This window comes from Ostrea edulis, chromosome 4 (assembly GCF_947568905.1).
Source record: "Ostrea edulis chromosome 4, xbOstEdul1.1, whole genome shotgun sequence".
Classification (NCBI taxonomy): Eukaryota; Metazoa; Mollusca; class Bivalvia; order Ostreida; family Ostreidae; genus Ostrea; species Ostrea edulis.
Genome location: NC_079167.1, coordinates 10,466,897 through 10,491,029, shown reverse-complemented (window position 1 = coordinate 10,491,029; position 24,133 = coordinate 10,466,897). Strand labels below are relative to the sequence as shown.

At 34.9% G+C, this 24,133-nt stretch overlaps 2 protein-coding genes across 5 annotated transcripts; one reads left to right on the top strand and one right to left on the bottom strand.

Moving 5' to 3' along the window:
• Positions 1–1,105: 1,105 nt before the first annotated feature.
• Positions 1,106–18,122, top strand: LOC125671662 (uncharacterized). 4 transcript variants are annotated; one of them, XM_056161933.1, is made up of 14 exons: positions 1,106–1,220; positions 7,043–7,117; positions 8,808–8,835; positions 10,436–10,683; positions 12,823–12,953; positions 13,214–13,347; positions 13,431–14,465; positions 15,700–15,854; positions 16,099–16,186; positions 16,323–16,358; positions 16,462–16,564; positions 16,704–16,893; positions 17,017–17,131; positions 17,422–18,122. In XM_056161933.1, exons 2-14 carry the CDS (start codon positions 7,046–7,048, stop codon positions 17,619–17,621), a joined length of 2,535 nt encoding a protein of 844 aa, XP_056017908.1. In that variant the 5' UTR covers positions 1,106–1,220; positions 7,043–7,045; the 3' UTR covers positions 17,622–18,122. The 4 variants fall into 4 exon arrangements, with proteins under 4 accessions (XP_056017908.1, XP_048763462.2, XP_056017907.1 ...); XM_048907505.2 differs by lacking the exon at positions 1,106–1,220 and adding an exon at positions 4,949–5,175 and having other exon boundaries at positions 17,428–18,122; XM_056161932.1 differs by lacking the exon at positions 1,106–1,220 and adding an exon at positions 4,952–5,175.
• A 757-nt stretch (positions 18,123–18,879) lies between these two features.
• Positions 18,880–21,034, bottom strand: LOC125671667 (uncharacterized). Its single transcript, XM_048907515.2, has 2 exons — positions 20,856–21,034; positions 18,880–20,674 (listed from the first exon to the last, which is right to left on the bottom strand). Exon 2 carries the CDS (start codon positions 20,501–20,503, stop codon positions 19,370–19,372), a length of 1,134 nt encoding a protein of 377 aa, XP_048763472.1. The 5' UTR covers positions 20,504–20,674; positions 20,856–21,034; the 3' UTR covers positions 18,880–19,369.
• Between the last annotated feature and the right edge of the window lie 3,099 nt (positions 21,035–24,133).

The following is a 24,133-nucleotide window of genomic DNA, read 5'->3' as shown; positions in this document are numbered from 1 at the left end:
CAAGAACGGCTTAACAATCGGTATGAAACACGTCAGACAGCATTTGACCCAATGCCCAACTTTTATATAGCGACTGATGTCAATGGTTAGTGCAAGATAACGAATCAATAACCCTTGACTTGTGAAGATCAAGAAAAGACATAAATTAATATTAAATTAATATATTAGTGTAATAAGTTTAATAAAAATGTATAAAAGGTAATAATTGTAAACTGCAGTACAGTTGATAAGTCTGTTGACAATTTAAAACTTTAAACGTATGGAGCACCAGTCTCATTATTTCCCCAGACGCGTCTGCAAAATGTTCGAAGAAACTCTACAAGTCTGTTTACAAAGACAAATAATAAACTTTCAACTAAAAGACATGAGTAACAAATCAATTGAATGAATGATATCATTCGTCTAGAAAGAGAAATGAATTAATAAGAGACATATCCATAATTGAATTAATGGTGTCTTTAATTGAATTAATTGTTGGTCTCTTTAAAAGAATTGATGCGCGCATTAATGTTTTCTAAAAAATGTTGTAAATAATTCAAGATATCTTCAAGTGAATTAAAGAGATCATCAAATCATTTATACCTAGCTTTGCAAGCAACAATTTTACCACATTGATGTGCGCATCAATTTAATTGATGAGAGCAATAAATGAATTGATGCGTGCATGAATTCAATTGATGAGAATAATAATTGATTTGATGCGCGCATCAATTCAGTTATTGCGCGCAATCATTGAATTAATGATACCTTCAAATAATTGATGATATCTTTAGTTACTTGCGTTATGTTAATTTAGTGCTTCATATAAACGCGGAGTGGAAAAATAGTAAACAGGTAGTTCCGGCGAAGAAATATACCATATGTAACAATTCTTACACCAATCATATCCGAGGTTTGCGTGAAACATAGCGGAATCATCTAAGGATTTCCGATTGGAGATGTCTATATTATGTCATCTAACAAAATGACTGTTTAAAAATATCGGAGTACCTTTACATTTTTCATACTGTTCATTGGCATTTGGGTTACCTCGAATTTTCCTAAACCGGAAAACCATATTTTCTGTTCACGTGATACCTTTCAAGATCAGTTTCGGGCAGGTTGAGACGGTTGACAGAAAAAGCTGTCAAAATTAAAATTACATGTTTATTTGCAGCATGCAGGGATTTTAGTCAGTGAGTTACCTATATTGTGAGACGCACCTTACAGGGAAAGAGATAGTAAGCTTTATTTCTTGCAGAACTTACACTTCTAAATAAGCGAGTTAAATCGCCGCCGTTTTTAAGTTTCCGACCTTATTAGTTATGTATAGGTTATGTAATAAGCATACAAGCACCTGTCATGCATATATATATATATATACATACATATATATATACACTGTAGTGTGTGTTACTAATGTGAAAGAGATAAAGAAAATAGAAAGAGAAAAGATTTCCAATGAGTTACATATAGAGCCGAAATACAAGTTAATAAATTTCATGCAAAGTTTGTTGGCGTAAAGCGTACGTCGCAGTTTATGACTACATGCATTTTCAAAAATGAAATTTATTTTTGATATTTACATTCTACTTTCATTTCTGTCGGACTGTCGGAAATATTTATGAATATATATCACAACATGAGGAGATGGTTTTGCCTATTGTTTCAATTTGTAAAGATATCGAAGGCATGTAAATATAGCATAAAAATGCAAAGTGTATATTTCTATAAAAATACATTACTCAACATTGTCGTCTGCAATATTGTAATATTTAAAATGGCAACAGAAATCAAACGACGATAAAGGGTTAGATGAAAATCTTAACAACGTCAGTAACCGAATTTAAGCAATTCACCTTTATCAATGCGTTTTAACAAGGTTCAGAACAATGCATTGTAGTTTTAGAGATATAGACACATTTGTGACAAGTTACACAGCAGTAAATCAGATTTCCATTCAATGAAATAGTTAATAGCAAAGTTACTGAAAAACATCAAACACTTAAAGTCATGTTCTATGTTTCTGAAATATACATTTATGAATATTTAATGTTCCTTCAAAGAAATTAGGTTCTCGTTTAGTAACAGATTTAGTATATTTTACAAATCAAACGTGTTAAAACGATTTCACGGGGCTTGGGTAGGTGAATGTTTTTTGTAATGACACTTTTTGTGCTTCAGTAACCGTAACCAATAAAAGGAAGGGAACTATGATAAAATTGTATCCCAACAGACGAGTACATGTAAGGATTATCATGTGTCTTTAATGTGTAGATTTATTAAAATGTAATTCTTGTAAAAGTCGTAGAGAAACTGTACAAAGTTATAAGAATATTGTACTTGTAAAAGTTGTACAGAAACTGTATAGTTTTATGAGAACAATATTTGTAAAAGTTGTAGAAAAAACAATAGTTTTGTCACAAGAAACGTTGTAGAAAAAATTGTATAGATTATCAGAATAATACTTGTAAAAGTTGTAACGAAACTTAAAAAAGTTACTTACTGCCAATTTCGCCAAATGGCATGTAGGGTAACAACAAAGGTTCGTCACTTCTGCCTGTCTTTGTCCAGCTTTCGTAGGCTTCGCCATGAGCTTTAAGTTGGCTCATTTCCGACTTAATGGTACGTCGTCCCGTCATCTTAAGTCTACCTCTGTGCCGCTTTGTCGTCACGTCATCTAAGTCTACCTCTGTGCCGCTTTCCTGCCAGTGTCCAAAAAAAGAGTTGTCTTAGTGTGGTCTTGGTGATCTTTTTTCAAACGTGCCCAATCCATCTCCACCTTCTTCTGATGATGTTGTTCATATCTTCCTGATTGTATCTCTATAGGAGGTCCTGGTTAGAGATCTTATTTGACCAAAGCATTCGTAGGATTCTTCTAAGGATCTTTATATGGAAGATGCAGAGTTTTTGTTGGTCAGCCTCAGTCATTCTCCAGCATTTTGAACCATACAACAGGGTAGGTATTACACACATGTTGTACACTTTCAATTTGATGTGTGTGGTGCACTGGCAAGATTTCTATAGCTAGACATTCTGCAAGTCTTGCTTTTGACAGTCGTTTTTAATGCCAGTAGCGACACCACGATCTACATTACTGTACTGTCAAGGTATGTAAATGTATCTGTTTGAGACAGGACTTGTCTATCTAGAAGTACTGACTGTGAGTTGGAGTTGTTGGAAATCATGATTTCATATTTCCTGATGTTGAATCGTGGAGCTATTTGGTTGGAATATGTTTGCAATTTTGTGGTTTTCTCTTGGATGCTCTGATGAGTGTGCGATAGTAAGGCAAGATCATCAGCAAAGTCGAGATCTTCTAGGGTTGAAAGGGTTCCCCATCTGATGCCTCTTGGAGTGTCTGACGTTGTTTGTCGTAACAACCAATCAATGGCGATGATAAATAAAGTTGAAGACATGACAAATCCTTGCCTGTTTTCCTGTTTTCACTTGAACAGCTACCTCTGAATTCTCGACGATCAATTGATAGTTATTTTAAACAGGTTTATGAGATGCTAAGGAATACCGTATGATTTCGATATTTTACGCAGGCTGTCTCTTTGGATGTTGGCGAAGGCTTTTTCATAGTCAAGGAAGTTGATGTAGAGTTCTCTTTTTCCATTCAGTACATCGTTCAATAATATTTCTTAGCACGAAAACCTGGTCAGTACAGCCCTTTCCCTTCCGGAATCCAGTTTATTCTTTCCTAAAAGTGACGTCCATGGCTTCTGAAATTCTCTTGATTATGATTTTAGCCATGACTTTGCTTAGTATAGATAGACGTGTGAATCCTATCCAATTGTTGCAATCATATAATGCTCCCCTCTTTGGTATCCTGATGACGGTACCTCTCTTGGGTATCCTAATAATGATACCTTTATTCCAAGCTTTAGGTATAAAAGCGTCCAGATGTCTTTGAAAATTGGATATAAAACACTTGCAGTCAATTTCATATCATGTTTGAAAAGTTCAGCATTCAAGTTGCCATTGCCTGGTGGTTTTCTAATCTTTAAACTTTTTATAGCAGATTTTATTTCTAGAATTTCTGGTGTTTCAATGTTGATGCTGATTTCATGCTCGGTTTAGAGATGTTTGGTTCTTCAAAAGGAGGTGGTCGGTTCAAAACGTCACTGGAGTGTTGTATCCAGCGTCTTTCTTGGTCACTCTCCGACATTAATAAATTTCCAAGTTCACCCTTGATAGGGATGTTAGGTGCTGCTTTGCTTTTTCTGCGAATCAGTTTTGTTATTTTGAACATTCTATTTCCAGCTTCCACTGCTTCCTATGTAAGCCTGTCGATACAGTTCCTCTTGTCATTTCGCATGAGTTTTTTTTTTTTTTTTTTTTTTTTTTTTTTTTTACATACCAAGAGTTATTCTTGTGAAAGTTGTAGAAGACAGTAGAGAACTATTAAAAATTACCAGTGAAAAGTAGTAAAGAAAAATATGTGAATTTTGGAAATCATGACACATTCTTTCCCAAATGATTGCTTCGGGTTTTCATATGTTTTGTTTTAAATCATCATTTTCTAGAATGTGTAGAATTAGCAGAACAGTTTTCTGGTAAATATTGCTGAGAAAAATACTATGTGAATTTGGAAACTTCGAAACTGTACATATTTGAAAGCAGTGTTGTATGCTTTCACATCCAGTAGTCTGTAGATTTATATAGCGTGACTTGATATTAAATTATAATTCCGTTATAGAATTGCTTTGATTAAAAAAAAAAGACAGAAATATCAAAATACCGTGACGGTAAGAGAATTTTTTCTCTCTACATTATAATGTTTTCTTTCGTTTCACTTTACAGTTTTTGTTGATATTTTGATACGTCGGTCGTATATCAATTTTAAGCAGACTTTTTATTAAAAAAAATACTCTCAGGTAGAAACTACAAACATGCTAACAAAAAACCCATCTATTACCATAATCACTGAGTGTGGCCTGCTTGCTTTCTGTATATAAGTTCGGTGGAGTTTGGTTCCGGTTGACTAAAAGCAATACAGCATCGAGGTAGTAGACCGGAATTGAGGTGCATTATTTAGGAAAATATAACAATTATATTGTCATTAAGACCACAAGTTACTACAGAACTAGGATTATGTATCTCATTGAAAATGATGAAAATTATTGCTATATAAGAACTAAAATGTTAAGCAAACAGGATACCCTTGTCAGTTAATCATGAAAAATGAAGGTAAGTCATTCCTTCTTTCTTTAAGACATTTCTGAAAGTAATTTAGTAATTCAATTCATATTTTATAAATTTCATGAATTTCTTTCATAGTAAATCGCGATCTCCTTGTTCGTCAAGGTTCTACCACTAGAATTTACGGTCTGCTAAAGTTCCTTGGTGACCTTTAAGAAATACTTTCAATTATAATGGAGATAGCATCAGTTTTATTATGGGACTTCACGATAACCCTTTTCACGTTTTTTTCTCTGATGAATAAGATGCACACTAGGAATATCCACGAACTGAAAAGAGACAGTGTATTGATGGTGAAGATGTGTCTCGCCTCCATTCTTCGCATCCTTGTATCTTTTTGTAATCCGAGAGTCAATTCGGATCATCTCCTTAAAGAATAATGCTTGTGGTTAAAACTTGGGATTGATAACAATCTGCAACCTCAAATTTACATTTTTCTGAATTTCCTATTTGAAATATTTGATGAACAGAGCAGAGTGTGGCACGTATATATAAGTGTGCACGTATCATTTGTCAAATTCATTGTGATCTGACCATTCCGTGGAAAGACCCATCCACACTAAGCACAAGCACAAAACAGAGCTGAAGTAAAGTCAGCGGAATTCTTTCTTAGTTAGCATGGAAATATATATAACAATCAATGTTGGTAAGTCATGCGTTAATTACATGTATTTTCACGATTCTTTTTGATAGCTATGAAGAATTTTTTTATCGTTTTTCTTATCATCAGATTTCTTATTACATTTTGAAATTGAATAATCTATATATCTGGCATACGAATAATAAAAAAATAAATTTTCTAAAAATATATTTTTTACAAAAAATTCTGTATCAGATATTAGACCCCCCCCCCCCCTCTCCTCGACACTGTGAAGGACACAATTTCCAAACAACATAATACGAAATTTAGTCATTGTCTACTTTCATTTAAAGATTATTTCATATCATATATATATATATATATATATATATATATATATATATATATATATATAAACCCCGAAAATTTATTGTGTTAAGAACTTGTATAACTAAAACTAATAATCGTATTCTTGATTTTTAATGACAAACAGTGATATAAAATATGGATAGATGGGGACTGGACACCAATGCAACAATTTCACATTTCCTTTGAAGAGTTTAAAAATTAAATACCATGCCAAAAACTCCAGAGAACAATTTTTAATTACTAAGTTTTTCATAAAGCTATAACTTTAAGTTTATATGATACAGCACGAGAATGTCTAAAGAAAAAATACGTTATAAATTGTACATGGATGATAATTGTTACTATATCACGGAAAGAAAATTTCAACTCTTTAAATTTGTTTGTTTTGGGGCAAAAGTAGGACCTTTATTACTCCTAGTTCTTTCAGATATTTAAGTTGTGGGTGAGGCATGAAAACAACGGACGTATTCACACAAATTGCCCCACATTTCCAAACATCCATAAAATAACCCAAACATTTACGCCATAAAATCATGTTTTGAAATTCAACTTGTTTCTTCTTTAAAAGTATTTATTTGAAGTTTTGAAGTCAGGGTATTCAAGAATTATAACAATAAACAGTTTATTATTGACAAACACTGTTAAATGTATATATTAACAAGTCAATACATTTCAGCCATACTGAAATAGGCCATTAACAAATTTGAATTTCACAGAAAGAGCCCGAATGACTTTGAAATTGACAACAGCATAATAATGTTACCATATCACGTGCTTTGTTACCAAACATCGACTAATGTTTGCAGAAAAATTGCCGCTGATAAAAATCTAAAATTTATACTTATACAAACGCGCATTGAGCAATAAATAGATATTTTGCAATGATCTATAATTTTCCTTTTTCAGGGAATGAGAATGTATAGAGTGGCAAAGCCAGATAGCATGGTGATGATATCAGCATGGATCCTAGTTTGGTCAAGCGTATGTGTAATGAAATACATATCAGATTCAAGAGCAAAATAGGAACAAACTATTGATAAGAATGCCTTTAAAATCCCATATCCATTATCATCATATAAATACGAATATCTGTTTTTATCATATCCATTGTATTGACTGCTGTCTAAATTATATATATACACTGTATGTATATATATATATATATATATATATATATATATATATATATATATATATATTAAAAGAAATAGAATAAACAGTTAACTTTGTGTACTGTTTATTATATTTCTTTTAATATTTTATACCGGACACTGATTTTTTTAAAAACACAATTTGGATATATATATATATATATATATTCAATAAATTCTTTTTTTTTTGGTATCGGGGTAGAATAAAGTCAAAAAATAAAATCCAATACTCAAACTTTTTTTTGTTTGAGTATTGGATTTTATTTTTTGACTTTATATATATATATATATATATATATATATATATATATATATATATATGAGCATATCTGATCACTAATTAATTTCAAGTAAATATGAATATAAAATCTAGAACAGCGTTATAAGTATGTATCATCATTTTATCCAGCGCTGTATCGTATGCCAATGCTTCATTCATACATCTATGGCGGCTATATCTGTACGAGTGTTTATTGTTACGTAATTTGTGGGTATCTGTAATTAAAACAAGTCTTACGAAATACGATAAAATCAGATGAGATGAAACCCAGTAGTTGAACATAATCGGAAAATATTATTCCTTATATTCATCTAATTCAACTTGTTTATAGCAAATAGAAAGATGAGCGCTTTATCAAGAATTACAATTTATACATGCAATGCATTGACGTACCACATGATTATCACTAAGGACATACTAGTACATGTCAATGGTTTTTTTTTCTTTTTTAAAAATATGGAACGCTTCACGAATTTGCGTGTCATGTAAATGTTAACATGACTATAAATAGCCGTCTCTGAGATAACTACCCATCTATATATTTATAATTACTGTAACTATACTCACATGATAAGTACCCTTCTGTGTATAATTACTAATTTACTGAGATATATGTTATAACTACCTTTATGTAATCTATAATCACTATACAGATAACTATGAAAAGTTCATTTCATTATGTTTATAAATACTATAGTTATACATATATATATATATATATAAAACTTCATCTGATTGTTTCTCTAAATAAGTAAATTTAATTATGTTTATAATTACTATAGCTATACATATATTTATAAATTCATCTAATTGTTTCTATAAATAAGTACATTTAATTGTGTTTATAAATATTATTGCTATATATACATGTTTATATTTATAACTTCATCTAATTGTTTCTATAAATAAGTCATTTAATTATGTTTATAAATACTATAGCTATATATACATGTTTATATTTATAACTTCATCTAATTGTTTCTATAAATGCTTATCCAGGTGTCTCTGATTCTACAATGACGAAAAAAACGAACACCGACATTTCAAATACAGAGTTATAAATAATGATTTATTGAAAACATATAGATTATACTCGTTTCCTGAATGAGGCATGGGTGTAACAATTGGTAAATTGCCAGCAGGGTGTATATCAAATACTCAGAGCCCTGTTAGAGTGAATTGCATAATACAAACTAATCTATCTTATGTTTCTTACTTTAAAGTCTTGCATATTTTTCAGGTTATTTGCAACGTGCGATCTGAAAAAGGTAGGAGCATTTTTATAGTTATTCAACGTCCTTTGATTTCAGTTCCATGGTCTCGGGTGAAAAAGTGGACCACAAATAAAGGCCTCGTAGTGAATAGTATTTCCGAGTTATTGATATTTGATCATAACTACCTCCACTGGTCTTTGAAAAGAAAATATATCTATGATATTGAAAGCTACTTACATCTTTCATATTGTGAAAATGACGAGTTCTACTGCCAGCTGATTGGAATGAGGAACATTTTCCCATGGTACAATAATTTGAATTGAGGAGTCATTATACACCGGTCAAAATTGTCATTGATAGAAATATAGGATGTTTGTAAAAAAAAAAAAAAAATAATAATAAAAAAAAAAAAAAAAAAAAAGCTGTGGTGTTGGAAATTTAAATTTTTTGTCTCGTGTAGTATAAAATTTGCAATGCTTGTGACAAATCATGAAAAAAATTTCTTGGCGGACTCTAATGTTAGATATATACCATTCCCAAACCCTAATCCACGAAGCTAACCGATTTCAAAAGGAAAAAGACTATTTTCTGGATTTTATTTTTGCATCAATAGCGTGCTATCGTTTAAAAAACTGTGTTTATCATCCTTAAAGATACATAGTGTTATTTAATCTAATGGTCTCCTTATTTACTTCCATTACTTACTTCCATTATCACCTGCATATGGTGTCTATATCTCTCACCTGATTCGATACGCAAAAGCTTGTTCTGCGTATGGTCATCTTTTAAATCGAGGCAGGCTACTAATAAACAAATTGATGGTGTAGGGGTTTCAACAGTCTCATTTAAAGTCAGCATTTCGCAAATTCTATGGTCTTTCTCAAATAATTCGATACGCAAGAGCTTGTTCTGCGTATGATAAGTTTTTAAATCGAGGCAGCTTACTGACAAACAAGTTGATGCTGCAGGGGTTTAAACAATCTCGTTTAAAGTCAGCATTTCCCTAATTATATGGCCGTTATAACGATCTAGTTTGCCATTACAACCTATCATTGGGTCAAATGCTGTCTGACCTGTGTTCATACCGATTGTTAGGCCGTTCTTGGCACACTGATTTTGATCGCGGATAACCCCGTTTACCTGGTCAAGATATGGGACTCACGGCGGGTGTGACCGGTCGACAGGGGATGCTTACTCCTCCTAGGCACCTGATCCCACCTCTGGTATATACAGGGATCCGTGTTTGTCGAATTCTCTATTTTGTATTGCTTATAGGAGTTATGAGATTGGTCACTGTTCGTTATCTTCGCCTTTACTTCATTATAAAATCCCATTACTATGTTTGTAATGAATCCATCACATATGTATATGTGACAAAGTTAATTCGAGGGAAAAGACACACACACAACAATGTTTATGATACAATCTAATATCTATAAATATGATTTAGATTATTTAAATATTTTTATCTTACATTACAGGAAAGAAAAATGTCATCAACATTACATATTCAATATCAACAATCAATATATCGATATCATGGATATGTGAATTTATTGTTTGTAAATAAAAGAGAACCCAATTTCTTTAAAGAGTAGTGTCCCTCTACTTTGACTCAGAGAAATTGTATTCTTTACTATTAACACTATTTCAGCGACTGTGACATGTTCCTTAAGCGGTACCAACAATCAAAATTTGAAAATGTCGCTCAGGATATTGAAGGAGAACGATACCATATCAGATGTTTCTGTGTTCACGGCGCTAGAGAACGACCCGATGTCGAGTAGCCCGGTAAATGACGAAAACTGCCGAGTAACGGGGAACGGAGAAGTAGACACGCCCTTTTCTATGACAGTGACGTTTGATGCCACCTTGTTATCTTATCCTTGTGGAATTGCAGTAGTGAGTATTTGATTTTTATTCCCAATTTTTATCACATAGACTTTTGCTGTACTTGAAACATACTTATTAAGTGTACATTTAATCATACCTTTTAAATTCAGATGAGAGTTAGCATCATTACTGCTCAATGTTTACGTACGTTTTAATTTTAAACTTTAAACTTTAGAAAAATATATACAAAATAAGACCCCCGAGCGCCAACATCCGTGCAAGTCGGTAAAAAGCTAGTATATCGCTAATGTGGTTGTTTGTATTTCCGACTTTAAAAATAAATATTTATTGTAATTCTAATAACAGCCTGATATGTTAGTGAAATTTCATAGAATAAACGTATGAAAATACGTATCAAGCATTAATGTCGGCTGAAATTTGGCTTGGCTGGATATTTGGACAGATGCCTTCACCGAATCTCTGAGCAGTCCTTTATAATCCTATCTGGAAATTTACATTAATTCAGCTTCTGTCGGTTCTAGCAATTAATGTGCGCTTATATGACGCTGCTGTTCGCTTGAAATAAGTGATTTGACTGTTAAACTAACACTATCACTATTAATTCAGCATTGCTTACCATCTAGGTATGAAAATCCCAAGGTAAAAAACAGTGATCACTGTCATTAAATTTCTCGTTCAAATGAGGATTCCCGTGAAGTAATTTTCTAACTCCTGATATTGAAAAGTTCCTATAGTCTGTTTTTATTAATGATATGTAGTAACTGCTCATACCTTCCCATACCTCACTAATAAAGCAAAGAGACTATAAGAACTCTTCAATATTAGGAGATAAACTATTCCTTCATGGGAGTCCTCATTTGATCGGAAAATTAAGTGACTGTTTTCATTTTTGGTTGGTTAGTTGGTTGGTTGTATATTGTCAATTGTTCACTCATATAAATACATGTACGTCACCATTGCCGGTGAAGGACTGAAAAATTTAGGCCTATGCTCGGTGCTTACTGCCTTAGAGAAGAGAGGGATCTTTATCGTGCCACACTTACTGTGACACTTCGCCTCGGTTTTGTCGGTCTCATTCGAAGGACTGTCTCAATTAGTCGCTTCTTACGACAAGCAAAGGACACTTATTCTAGCCTGGATCCCCATGGGAGTTTTATTTAGGAATTTTCACACCTAGACGATGAACAATGCAGCATCAATAATGATAGACTCGAGTTAGTATAACACTCAAATCACTTATTTGAAGCGATCGGCAGTATCACCCAAGTGCCTATTAATTGCTAGAACCGACCGAAGCTGAATGTGGGACTGCTCCGAGATCTCAGCCGAGATTAGTTGAGCATATGCTGGACCAGGTCTTATGTAACAGTAGATTTAATGCGTTTTGTTGAGTATTGTGTACAGGTAATTACCGTTTTGTTTCATTCAAGTTTACATGTCGAACGCCCCTTGTATACATGTACATTGCTTCCATATCCCGCTCATACTTGCAGAATTGATGCATATCTTTAAAAAAGGTACTAGTGGTATTTTTAGAATACATGTTATAAATGGAATGAGATTATGACAGGAGGGCGTATGTTTATGCAAGTAATTCTTTTCTCTAGGCTTTTCAAATCGTTATTCCATCTAACATCTAAACGAAATGTGCATTTAATGTGATTATAATGGTCATACAGACTCATCAATGTAAATCCGCACTGTGATGTGGAATTATTAACATAAATACTATCAATTCAGAAGATATTTGATCGTATTCTGTAAACAACTTTAAACGACGCATTAACTTCATTAAAACATGTGCAGATACCTTTTCTAATGGGTCGAGGAATTGAATCTCAAAAGTACACCCATATTTGCTTTAAAGTGGTGTACTTTGTCTGCCCTATTTAGACGCTCAAAGTTGACTGCTTAACATGCCCTCTCTAATACATACATATATATATATATATATATATATATATATATATTACAACGACCCCTTCCCCCAAATTTACGAAGCATTTTAAAATATTCGTAGAACTTGTTTGTTGATCGTTATAGAATAGATGAAATGTGAATTCAAACTTAATATTTGATAGGACTAAAATTAGAATCAACCAATCATACATCATGCAGAGTGTAGCGGAAGTATATCATAATATGTTGGTTTAGTTGTTTTTTTAAAAATAGAATTTTCGTTTCTAGATCAACATTAACGAATATAGACTTCGAGTACGATCATTCGAATATTATGGAGTGAAATCTTCAAGTGACGCATTCTTTGATGCAGTATGTGACAGATCGGCTGGAAGTCAAACCGTAGTCATTCTGCCCCAGTAAGTTTGGAGCAAATACTAGAATTCACAGTACGCTATAAACTATATGTACTCATCTCTCCATCGTGAACTCACCTGAGCCAAATACTCACGTGAACTTCTCTGATCGTTTTGAGTATTGAGTCTCCTGTAATATTTCTCGTGTTTTGGAGTAGATAACTTTCCAAAGGTTTTGATCTTATAATCAAATATAATTATTTCCTTATTGTAAAACAAATAAAAGTTGCCCGTAATACTACAGGTTTACAATGCTTTTTCAGGCCTGCGTTTTTGCCTGTAGAAAAGAATTTGTTAAGATTTGAACTGTTCAATAGCCAGAATCAGCCAGCTGCCGCAGTAAACCTGGGAGACAAGGTGCACTTCAAGGCGGAGTATTACTACCACAACGATTTTCGTAAGTACTCTGTCAACTGACTTTCCAAAACAAATTCAGTGTTAATATCAAGACGATACAAGAATTGTTGTCATTTCTTTTAGGAGTGGGGAACTGTGGTTACGACTTCTGGGTGGCTCTGCCCCAGGACTCCGACTCCACCAGTTCTTTTAGGAACTATCTGATATTTTCTCATCGTCAATCACAACCGGTAAATGTCACTATCACTGACTCAAATGGCAGCGAGACTTTAGTAAAATTCGTTTTGAACTTCAGTTCCGTAACGCTTACTATAGAACCGCATATTGGCACAGAAAGAGTGACTGATAAGTCCATCCACATCATTTCCACTCATCAGATTTGCATCCACTCTTTTAACTATCAATCAACTCTAAGTTCAACAATATTCACCGTGTATCCAACAAACACACTTGGAAGAGACCACGTCATCAACAGACTCCTAAAGGACAACACCATTGTGATTCTTGCTACTGAAAATGATACAGACATATCAATTGAAGGTGACACACCTAAACTTGACATTCCAGCCTCTCTTACCGGGTTGAATTCATATGAATCTCTGCAGGTGGTTGCAAAGGAACTAATCACAAAATTACGAATCGTAGCCACAAAACCCGTGGCCGTCTTTATGGGGTCCAAACAAACCACCGAAAGCCCTGATGGGTACGCAGAACAGATAACAGACACAACCAAGATGGGAAACAGCTTTGTATTCTATCCCAGTTATGGGGAGATCGTCTGCACATCATTTACAGTCAATACGGTGATAAGTTATATCTGTAACGATGGTTCATTGGAACAAAGAGTGGCACAACAGTATCAAAGCACGACATTTACAGCATCCAATAATCATCACTGCATGATTGAATCTAGTGCACCACTTACTTGTGGCCAATATTTTAAGACTGCACTGTCAGATACAGTGAAGGGACACGCATCTATCATACCTCGTTCTCTGTGGTCTACCCAGTATACCTTTGGAGCTTTCGTGAATGTTAAATACGAAATTTTACTAGTGATTGAAGACGGTTTTCAAAATGACCTCAAAATAAGTGGAACATTGGCTGGAGTTGTAAATGGGTCCACTTTACAGTGGTCAAGCATTCTTCGGCGTTCAGGTAAGAGAGAGAGAGAGGGGGGAAGTCTTTAATGATCTACAAAAACATCACATTTGCATTACATTATGCAGAAATTCCATGGTGTCTATACACATGGAGCCGTTACAACTCGATTCAAATCAATTACTTTCAAAATTTATTCAAATGACTTATAATCTATGCTATCATTAAATCATTTATATTTTACCGAGGTGATAGTGCTCTTGATAGTGTCGATAAAGCAGTGAGACGAGGGCACAACCGTTTAATATACAATGTCAAAATGGCGCCAGAACAATGTCACTTTAGGGTAGTTTAGTACTGCCAGAATTATACAAAGGACAAGCGGGTGTCCTGTCTGTTAGGGTGATGGGAAAATCAAGACAACAATGAAAGACCAAGGTTACACAGTGCTCTCACTGAATATACCCCTTAGAATCTGAATGAAATCAAAGGATATTCCCATCTTCTCATGAACTAAAGTTCAGTCAAAAACACAGAAGCACCAACATTTTGAAGTCATCAAGATCCTTACAATTTGATTGAAATCTCACTTGTATAGAGTGCAAATGACTTAGGGAATCTTCATCTCTAATAAATCAATGTCAAAGTGAAAGTAGTATTATCTATTTGTCTGTCCATCTGTCACATTTTCTTCGGTAAAACCTCCGCTTCTCAATGATTAGGTACATCTCGAAGATGTACAGTAATGATTTAGAATTTCGATTGCACTCATGGAATGGGGACCAAAAAACGTATTTTAAATAAATGCTTGTCATTGGAATTCCTATAGTCTAGGAGATAGGATTTTTGTGATGTAATTGTTGATGAGTTACATGAAATGACATTTTCGGAGGCAAATTGAGTTATGAAACTTACCAAAGATGCTACTTGTTAGTCCCCCCTCCCACAACATTAAACTTGTTTGAGAAGCTGCAAATTATCTATATTTTCTATATTTTCCAAATGATTGCCCAAGTTTTGGTTACTTGGGATTGATCTTGCCCTCATACATTCATCTGTTACCTTATTGCGCATGATTTACAGGCTAAAGCTAAAATTCTAAGCCCTAATATGTTTATATGACGTGGGTTCAAAATAATCGGTCCTGTTCAGAAAAACACCCTAGCACAAGCCAATGTCAAGAATGACAACATTTCTGAATTCATCATAGAAAGTATGGGTTTAATAAAATATATCACGTTCTATATGTTTTCGTCTAAATTTCTTTTCAATGTAACGACAACTTTTCTAGGACTTACCTTTGTCGGGGTCACATTTCCAATAGGGTTGGTGTTTGGACCAATAATACAAGTCTACCACCCAAGAAAACCTTTCCTGACACTTCTGAGAGACAATCGTGAGTTATCTGTGACGGTGCCCTCCAAGTCATATCTGGATAATGTCTGGGTAATATCATTTATAAAATGTATCAAACTTAATATGCATCTTAGTTTTAAAGTTGTTTAATCACTCGGTATTGATGATAAAGTAAAGATGATTTTTAATCTTTCACCTGCATTGTAACCAATTTCTAAACAAAGTTGGTATGTTTTTTACTTTTGTGAATATGATCGTGTTGAAATTTCCTACTACAAAATATGTTATTTCAGTAATGCAAAATCGAGTGAAAATGATTTGTTTTGTCCTTCAGAAATGTAGCAAGACGCTAGGTTTTAGTGGAGACCTGGTAGACAGCGACTGTGATGAAAGCGTGGATGAAGACATTGACATATTTTCAGGTAAACAATGTGTTGTGCATCGATCCCTTCTTACGTGAAAAGCATGAATACAAACTAAATTATGATAAATGAAACTTCTCAGTTCTTATATAAAATATGATTACAATAAATGACTGAATTGTTGTCTGATTTGTAGGCTCAAGTCCGTATGATTTGAAGGGTTATCCTAAAGGTATCATGTGTGCATATTTTAGCAAATTCATACCATCTGAAATCGTTTCTTTATACTTTGGCAAGGAAATATGTATGTTTAAAGCTCCACAATTTTTTTCAAGGTACACAAGCTGCCGGGGAAATCCAATTTACAAACTGTATAGCGAAATCAAACAATGTATGGGGTGATGGTGGAACTACTATTACCTTCATTGATCAAAATGGGTATGGTTAATTATATGTTATGAGATTGATCACTGTTCGTTATCTTCACCTTTCATGGTTTACAAACCTTCCTTTCACAAATTGTGATGATAATTGTGCCCATTCAATAATTTTCATGACTAAAATTTTCTCTTGTTAGGTGCATGATGGGAGCAGAGAACGATATTTTCACCATAGATTCGACATTTTCTGAGTTGACAAGTAATCAGGATTACCCAAAAATTTTCTCATCCGGGTACCTACAGAGTGCCAGGTTTTCTGGGAGTACAAATGTATACTTCCGGTGCCAGGTTCTTCTCTGTTACGATTACTCTGGGGAGTGTTTCAAGGTATGCAGAATATTGTCATGATGCTCCCTGGTTTCATATTGTTACACTAATTCATCGTTGCTATTCACAACACTCCATAGTCACAGCATTCCACGTTAAAAATTTTGATTCGTCTTTCGGTAGGATGCCTGTCAAGTTGGATCTGGATATGATGGAGACAAATATGACAGGATGTATGTGGATGTAAATTTCACAGTCCTGTATAGTAGTGAAAAACCACTCCACAGCAGACGAGAGGGTAAGTTACAAAGTCCATAAGAGATTGCCGAGTATGAACGAAGAAGTTACCAAGATCAATCTGAGTGATATTGTGACACATGAATTTGGTGACTATCGAAGTTTGTTAACAATGTGAAGAAGTAGTATATCATGAAGGATTAATTCAGATAATTTAGTAGATACATCTTTTGCCATATCATTTTTATAATTTGGCAGAAAAAATACTATTCTCATTAATTTTGCTTTCACTAATTAAGCGCGAAAGAATTTCACTGAATTGAAATATTTTGAAGTGGAAGGTCCCTTTAGTTACAGAGAGCAGCAGTTCTACGTCAGAGACAGACACGGACACCTTTGTTCTTATTTGTGTCGCCTCATTTGTTCCATTGCTATTGTCCTTGGTTGTCACATTGATGCTCTACAAGAAACTCGTATACTTGATTGAGGACACCATGAATAAGTCCAATGACGTATTTATACAGGAGTCCAACAATCTCAACAGGCTGTGAAAAGGACATGGAAACTTTCATCTCTAGAACAACCTCAACAGGCTGTGAAAAAAGGACATGGAAACTTTCATCTCAAGAACAACCTCAACAGGCTGTGAAAAAAGGACATGGAAACTTTCATCTCAAGAAAGGAATTTCAGACTGGAGACTGAGCTGCTGTCAGAAAAATATGGAGTGTTGATCCGATCAGACACAAACTGAAAATGATTGAAGTGATCGACTTAACTGGATAATGATTTCTTTACGACTGTCCAATGGAAAGTGATTCAGTGATCGTGAACGGGGTTTTCCTGTCCATGCTTGTATATAAATATAGAAGGTTGTGGTTTGATATCATATTTGACAAACGTTGCGCCTATTTAGAGCTTCAAGTTTAAAGTAATTTGATATGTATATACTGATATTCGCTGACTGTTACATTGATGGCAACTAATAATTTATTTTTTTGTATATATTTGTTTTTCCTTTTGTTGCTGTTGAAAATAAAAATAACACCATTTCTTTTAATGTTAAAGGTTTAAATGTTGGTGAAATGATAGGTGGTCTCATTGAACATTTTTTCAAAGTACTTGTATTAATGAATCATGATTTAATACGCGCGTCATATCTTTATTAGCGCTTCATGGATTTATACTAATCAACGAAAGAAGCTTAAGACTTTGAATGGATTACTCAATAAAACACCACTGCTCACTTAGTCGGTATCTGTAATCCAGATTTGCAAAAACATTATGGAACTGGTTGGTATATAACGTGCTACGTCAAACGTTTTACATACACATGCATTTCGGTTTGAAAGTTCAGAATTTTAGATATAAGCCCCAACTTGCCTCAACAGGTGTTCAAATTTTTATGTATACACGGGTAAGACATTAAGACAAAATTACATGCACTTAGAGTGTATGAGAAATGGACAGTTACAAGTATCGAAAGTGTATGAGAAACGCACAAATACATGTACCCAAATAGTGCAATATATAAACGGATATTTACTTGCTCCTGTAAAGGACAATGAAATGCACACGAACTGCACGAAAAATGAGTAATTAACAAACATTTACATGCACCCAAAGAGTACCAGAAACGGATGAGTATATGCATGCACTTAAAATCTTCAAAATTACATATAATAAAAATATATTCAATGGGGAAATACCCATGACACTTTATATATATTAATTAAAAGCGTTTAATGAAAGTAGACAATTATACACCCATGAACTTTCAACTATATCGAAATGATTACTATGAAGTCAAATAATAAAAATAACAGTTTATTTCTCAGATTTATTTCTAGATTTCTAACAACATTTTAAAAACACACCTCTCAGGTGTGTGTGTTTGGGGGGGGGGGGGGTCCCTCCCCTCCTTTCAAATATTCAATCACTTCTATTCAGACATCAATCTAATGTTAAAATTGGACCTCGTCCAAATTAATTTTCTATTCCCCTTAAGAAAACGAAGTTTAAATACCAGTTTCATTTCATGGACAAATAGTTATTCAAGCTAGCAGGTAATCATTCAGAGCAAGATATCGGATCAAAATCCCCCCTCTTGATCTCAAAAGTATGAATGCTCTCGTGTATAACCGTAATCTGTTATTTATACATTTACATGTACAGTATATACAATGTATAATACATATACCTCTTGAGATAAGGCGAGGGATAGGTCTTTATAAAATATGTAATCTTAATGAATGTGTGCCATAATTTTGCATTAGAATATGTAATTTCAATATCAGACTATCAAGGCAATTCTAGCTCATCATCATCGTCCTTCTCGAATTTTTCCTGTTCATAAAGGATCTCATCTAAAGTATATACCCTTATAATATTTCTATCACTTCCAGTGAAGTTATGGGAAACAATCAACGTCTTATCAAGAGGTTGGGTACAAATATGGAAGGGAAGCTTTCCTTCGTCAGAGACCAGAGTTCCCACCTCCATGCCGTCCTTAGTGATCATGTGAATCTTAGCATAACCTATACTGACCACAAACAGAAGATTGTCACACTCGGCGATTCCCCCGACAGACGCGGGGACGGGGCACTCCCACACCAGATCCCCTGTGAAGGACACACTCAGAAGTTTGGTCCCGTTGACATAGTCCCTGTCTGAAATGTAGAAACGGTCTAGATCTGAGTCCAGGAGAAGTGTAAAGCCTGGAGTAATGGCTCTGTTGGTTATTGTATGCAAGTCAATAGATTGCATCTCGTCACACGAGATGTGAAATATCTGAACTTGATGGTCAGAGCTCATCAGAACTCCTATGTATTTGCCATTAGAATGTACAGCAAACCCGGTGTGGCTAATTTCCACTTCTTCCTCCTTCTTAGGAATAGCTATGCCATCTTCGTTGGTCTCAACATCCCAGTATTGAAGCTTTTTCCCAGCAATGGTGGCGAAGGATTGCTCAGAGACCACAGTGACGCCAACACAATCCCGGGTCACGGGAACTGTCCATTTCAATTCTAGATTATTGTCAAACAGTTTCAGCATTCTGTTTTCGACATCTGCCACCAAAGTACTGACGTCATTCTGGAAAGCAGACAAGCCGGAAACTTTGCAGTCTTTTTCGTCCGGAAGCTTCACCGAAATTTCCTTCAGCAGAAGTTTGGACATCTTTATGGCGTCCTTATCGCTTTTATTCGAGTTTTCGTCGTCACTATCCTCGTAATAATAATCACTTTCGTCCTCTTTTGTTGATTCCTCCTGCTTTACAAGACTTGAAAAATTGTGGCGAATGAACTTTCCTTTATGGTGTTCTGAGCAAGCATCGCACATAGGTATACGACAGTCATTGCACATAGAACTGGCTGTCTGTCTGACGCGTCTCGTCCAACAGGACTCACAGTTATGTGTAATGATATACGAAGACATTATGAAGGATGAGGATTACACAAAGCACTTTCAATATCTTGTGAGATTAGGTTTCTATTTGATTGGCCTCGTTGAATTTAAACATCATTTATTTCTTTTCTACCTGTGGAAAGATAGGTAGACGTATGTCAGCCCAGTTTTGTGTTGTAAAGAAATTCCGATATCCCTTATCTGAAATTGAATTTAAATCCACGTTGATTTTTAAACTTTTGTTAGGTAAACTAGAAACAAAATAATTTCAACAATTTGACACGATCTTTATAGGTAGATCATTATGTAGTTCATGTTACAGATATTTTTAAATAGACGCCAGATACCTACATTGTGAGGAAGGGGTATTTAAAAAACTTACCATATTAAAAGTTATCTCCTCTGGAATTGTTTTAACCAATTCTTTTGTCATCCATTGTCCATTTGTTCTAGGCTGTCATCCTTCATTGTTCTGTTTATGAAGTAAAACACACCACCTGCTGTCGAAATGAAAGTGGTTATAAATCAATGTGGATGCATGATCTTCTAACGGGGTGTATTAATGCTCTTGGGAGGATTAAGCGTGACCTTCGTGTGCGTTTAAACAATTTAAATGGAAACAAAAGAAGATTATTAAATACAAGTGCTTGTCCACAAGCTTGGGTAAACCCTTCTAAACCTTTTGCTTCATCTAGTTTATTAACTTTTTTAGGGAATGACTTTGTCATAATATACAATGTATGAACGAGAGTTCAATTACAGATTTCGTTGTCAACCTCCGATTCAGTATTTTTTTTTTTTACCTGTTCTCGTTTGATTGTCACTAATCAAAGTGATATCGTTCATTCTAAATATGATTAATGTGAGAAGACAAGATATGAAAACGAGAAAAATAAATACGGAATATTGTTAAGAAATTTTATGTAAACGTTATATATTTTCAGGAAAATGCCATTTTGAGGAAGTCTACCGATGGAATGTTTTTCATATTTTGTAATAATATTATATGTGTCTTTAATAAAATTACAAAAGAAGTTGAATGAAATCCGCTTATAAACACCTTTTCATAATTTGAAAATCCGGACTAACTGAATAACTTAAAGTGCACGTTTCCGGAGAAGCTGTCGCCCAAGATGCATTAACCGGTCTCGGAAACTTGTCAGATCCTCGTTAATATGGATTGAGGTGGTGGCTGTATTGTTTTTGTGTGAGTTTTTCACCAGATGGAACTTAACATCAGCTGATTTTAGGCTGACAATTATTTGCCGTGGACGTGAGTTGTGTCTGCTAGGTTTCCCTACTCGATGTGAGGTAATGACATCTTTGTCAAGAGGGATACCGGCTTGATAGATTGCTTCCAGGATCTTTTCCGTCGTGTTCTCTTGGGTCGACTCCTCAATTCCAGTTACCCTGATCAAAGGTCTTCTCCCGTAAAGCTTTAATTCGTCTACTTTTAGAAACAGATTTTTGTTCTCCTCCTCTAATTTTTCTATTTTAAAGGTGTTAATTTATTGCTTGCTGTTCTTATTCTTGGACGACTTTATCTATTTCGTCACTCATAGCTGATTTTACTGCCTAGAATGTTTTATATATATATTGTTTCAATACGTAGGACCTTGCAGAATTAAGGAATGCAGCTCAATTCTAGACTACGTTTATTAAGATGTTCAAATAAGCATGGCGAACTACAAACGTTAAAAACATAACAATATATAGAATAACGAACCCGATCAAATCATATTGTTACATCCCCTTTTCTTTAGTTGAACTGTTATGGACGTTGAACACATTTATATTATGTTTGAAGTGACTAGGGCCAAAGTAATACTGCTTTATAGACTTATATGACTAGCACTGACATAAATTAAATGACTAGAAATTCAGTGTCTCTGAGTATTCAATTCAATTTCAAATTAATAAGATCAGCACAATATAAGAAGAACTTTTCTAGCTACAATACCTAACAACTAATTAGTTCTCTACTAACAATAATAGTCTATGATTTCACAAAGTCATTGTATTTTGCTGGTGGCCTGACTTCGCGTCCCGATCGAGTGATAGTGTTTTTAGATTCTTTTATTGGATTTGGCTCGGGGACAGCTTCGATTTCACCTGGGATATCCTCTAGATTGTCACATGACACAGGGATCTCGCTTGATTTTCTTAGGTGTTTCCTGTTCCTAATATAACTACCTCCTGCTTCTGTTTTGACTTCATATGATCTTATATCTGGTTTAGTCCCAGTTATGGTTCCTTTTTCCCATGGTCTATGAGGAGTTTTTACGCGGACTGTCTCGCCGACTGATAATGGTGGCAATGGATGCGCAGCTCTGTTGTAGTATTCTGCTTGTTTTTGCTTGGCCATGTCTATCTTCTCCTTCTCAAATGAGGCATCCTTTGGTTGTAGTAGCTTTCCTTTGGTAGGGAGGAGTGTTTTTGTTCTCCTACCCATAAGCCGCATGACTGGACTAGTTCCCACATGTTGGGTTGACGTGTTTCGGTAATCCAACAATGCTAGGTAAGGATAAGATTTTGCATGTTTTGCCTTCCTTAAAATCTGTTTGGCCACATTAACAGCTTGTTCGGCTTTCCCATTGCTTTGTGGGCAATGAGGCGAAGATGTTGCGTGTTCAAATTCCCACATTCGTGCAAAATTTGCAAATTCCTCAGAGGCAAACTGTGGACCGTTGTCTGACATGCATAGGTCTGGTATGCCATGTCTTGCAAACTGAGCTCGAAGCCTTTTGATGACCTCCCGAGATGTCATATGATCCAAGGGATCCATCTCAAAGTAGTTAGAGAAATAATCAGTCGCAATCAGATAATTACGTTGGTCAAATGTAAAGATGTCTAAACCAAGTTTTGCCCAGGGACGTGGTGGTACTTCTTAATGTTTTAGAGGTTCTTTTGTTTGATTGTTGTCAAAAGCGCGACATGTTTCACACTTTTGTATGAAGTCTTTGACCTCAGTGTTCATTTGTGGCCAGTATACTGATTCTCTGGCTCGTCGCAGGCATCCCTCAACTCCAAGGTGTGATGAATGAATCCTCCTCAGCATATCCTTGCGGAGTGTTTGTGGAATGACAGCTTTGTCTCCTTTGAAAATGATCCCATTTTGAATAGACAGCTCATCTCTTATATCGAAGTAAGAGCCTATGAGCGCTGGAATGGAGTTTCTGTTGTTTGGCCAGCCATTGCTGATAGTTGAGCCTAACTCTTGTAGAGCAGCATCTTTTGCAGTTTGATTCTGAATGTCTTCTAGACGGTCTGGTGCAATGGGTAAGAACTGGAGCATATTGATTGCTTCTACTGTTGATTCGAACTTTGACGGTTGTTCGTTAGGCAGATATGCGCGGCTCAAAGTATCTGCAATCTCCGTGTTCTTTCCAGGACGGTACTTCAAGCGCACCTCATACTTCTGCATTCTGAGTAGCATGCTCTGGAGACGCTTTGGAGCTTTGTAAAGAGGCTTGTTTACGATTATCTCTAGAGGTTTGTGGTCTGATTGTCCAATACTGGTCTGCCAAACGTGCAGACATTGAAGCGTTCAAGTCCAAATACCACTGCTAGAAGCTCTTTTTCAATTTGCGCATATCGAGTTTCAGTTGTAGTTAACGCTCGGCTGGCGAAGGCAAGTGGTCTGTCATCCTGTAACAAAGC